This window comes from Corvus brachyrhynchos, unplaced genomic scaffold (genome assembly GCF_000691975.1).
Source record: "Corvus brachyrhynchos isolate BGI_N302 unplaced genomic scaffold, ASM69197v1 scaffold1219, whole genome shotgun sequence".
In the NCBI taxonomy this organism is placed as follows: Eukaryota; Metazoa; Chordata; class Aves; order Passeriformes; family Corvidae; genus Corvus; species Corvus brachyrhynchos.
This window is the reverse complement of record NW_008240069.1, coordinates 11,201-12,374: the sequence shown is the minus strand read 5'-3', so window position 1 is coordinate 12,374 and position 1,174 is coordinate 11,201. Positions and strand designations below refer to the sequence as shown.

Genomic DNA, 1,174 nt, shown 5'->3' with positions numbered 1-1,174 from the left:
CCTGGGGGGGTGGGTGGCACCTCCCTGGCACCTCCCTGGCACCCCTGGGTCACCCCCGGGTCACCCCCCAAATCACCTCTGTCCCCAACCGTCACCCTCTGGTGCCACCGCGGTGTGGATGCCATTGGTGGCCCCAATGGGGGTGGTGATGGCCCATGACCATGTCCTTCACTCAACCGTTGGCGGTGGCCTGACGGCACCGAGGTTGGGGTCTTGTGGCTGTGGGGTCACTGGTTGGGTGTTGGGGTCACTGGCTGGGTGTTGGGGTCACTGGTCGGGTGTTGGGGTCACTGGTTGGGTCATGGGGTCAGCGGTTGGGTGTTGGGGTGTCCCCAAAGGCGTGGTGGCCCCCCATGGCCACGTCCCTTCCCCCAGTAACCCCGGTGGTGGCCCCACGGTGGCCCCTGGGTGACGCGTCCCCGTCCCCAGCTGGGCTCTTGTCCTACACGGCCCCGCGGGGACACATCATGGCCCTGGACCCCGTCCCCATCGTCCTCAACGACTCCACCTACGACGGCTTCAGCGCTGGACCGTGAGTAGCCGACGGTGTCCCCAAGTGTCCCCAAGGGCCACCTGCCCCAGCTGTCCCCAAGAATTCCCAAATTTCCTGGCTCCAAACCCCCGCCAAGTGTCCCCAAACCATCCCTGAGTGGCTCCAAACTGTCCCATGAGCTTTCCAGATGTCCCCAGCGGTCCTCAAACTGTCCCTGAGTGTCCCCAGCCAGCCTTGGCCGTCCCCAGGTGTCCCCAAACTGTCCCAGGTTGTCCCATAAGGGGTTCCCAGGTGGGCGGGATGGGACAATCCTGATATCCAGGTGTGTCCCACCCTGTCAGGTGTCACTGTCAGGGTCATTCGTTGGGTGTTGGGGTCAACGGTTGGGTGTCCCCAGCGGTCCTCAAACTGTCCCTGAGTGTCCCCAGCCAGCCTTGGCCGTCCCCAGGTGTCCCCAAACTGTCCCAGGTTGTCCCATAAGGGGTTCCCAGGTGGGCGGGATGGGACAATCCTGATATCCAGGTGTGTCCCACCCTGTCAGGTGTCACTGTCAGGGTCATTCGTTGGGTGTTGGGGTCAACGGTTGGGTGTTGGGGTCATTCATTGGGTGTTGGGGTCAGTGGTTGGGTGTTAGGGTCATTCATTGGGTGTTGGGGTCACTGGTTGGGTGTTGGGGTCAAT

The 1,174-nt window shown here is 63.2% G+C and overlaps 1 protein-coding gene across 1 annotated transcript in view; it reads left to right on the top strand.

Moving 5' to 3' along the window:
• Positions 1–1,174, top strand: part of LOC108449201 (epithelial discoidin domain-containing receptor 1-like) — a gene marked incomplete at its 3' end in the record, with an annotated part of 18,963 nt that overhangs the window by 6,595 nt on the left and 11,194 nt on the right. Inside the window, exon 4 of the mRNA XM_017744728.1 lies at positions 339–532. Coding sequence (XP_017600217.1) covers positions 339–532 — 194 coding nt within the window. The remainder of the gene's footprint in view (positions 1–338; positions 533–1,174) is intronic.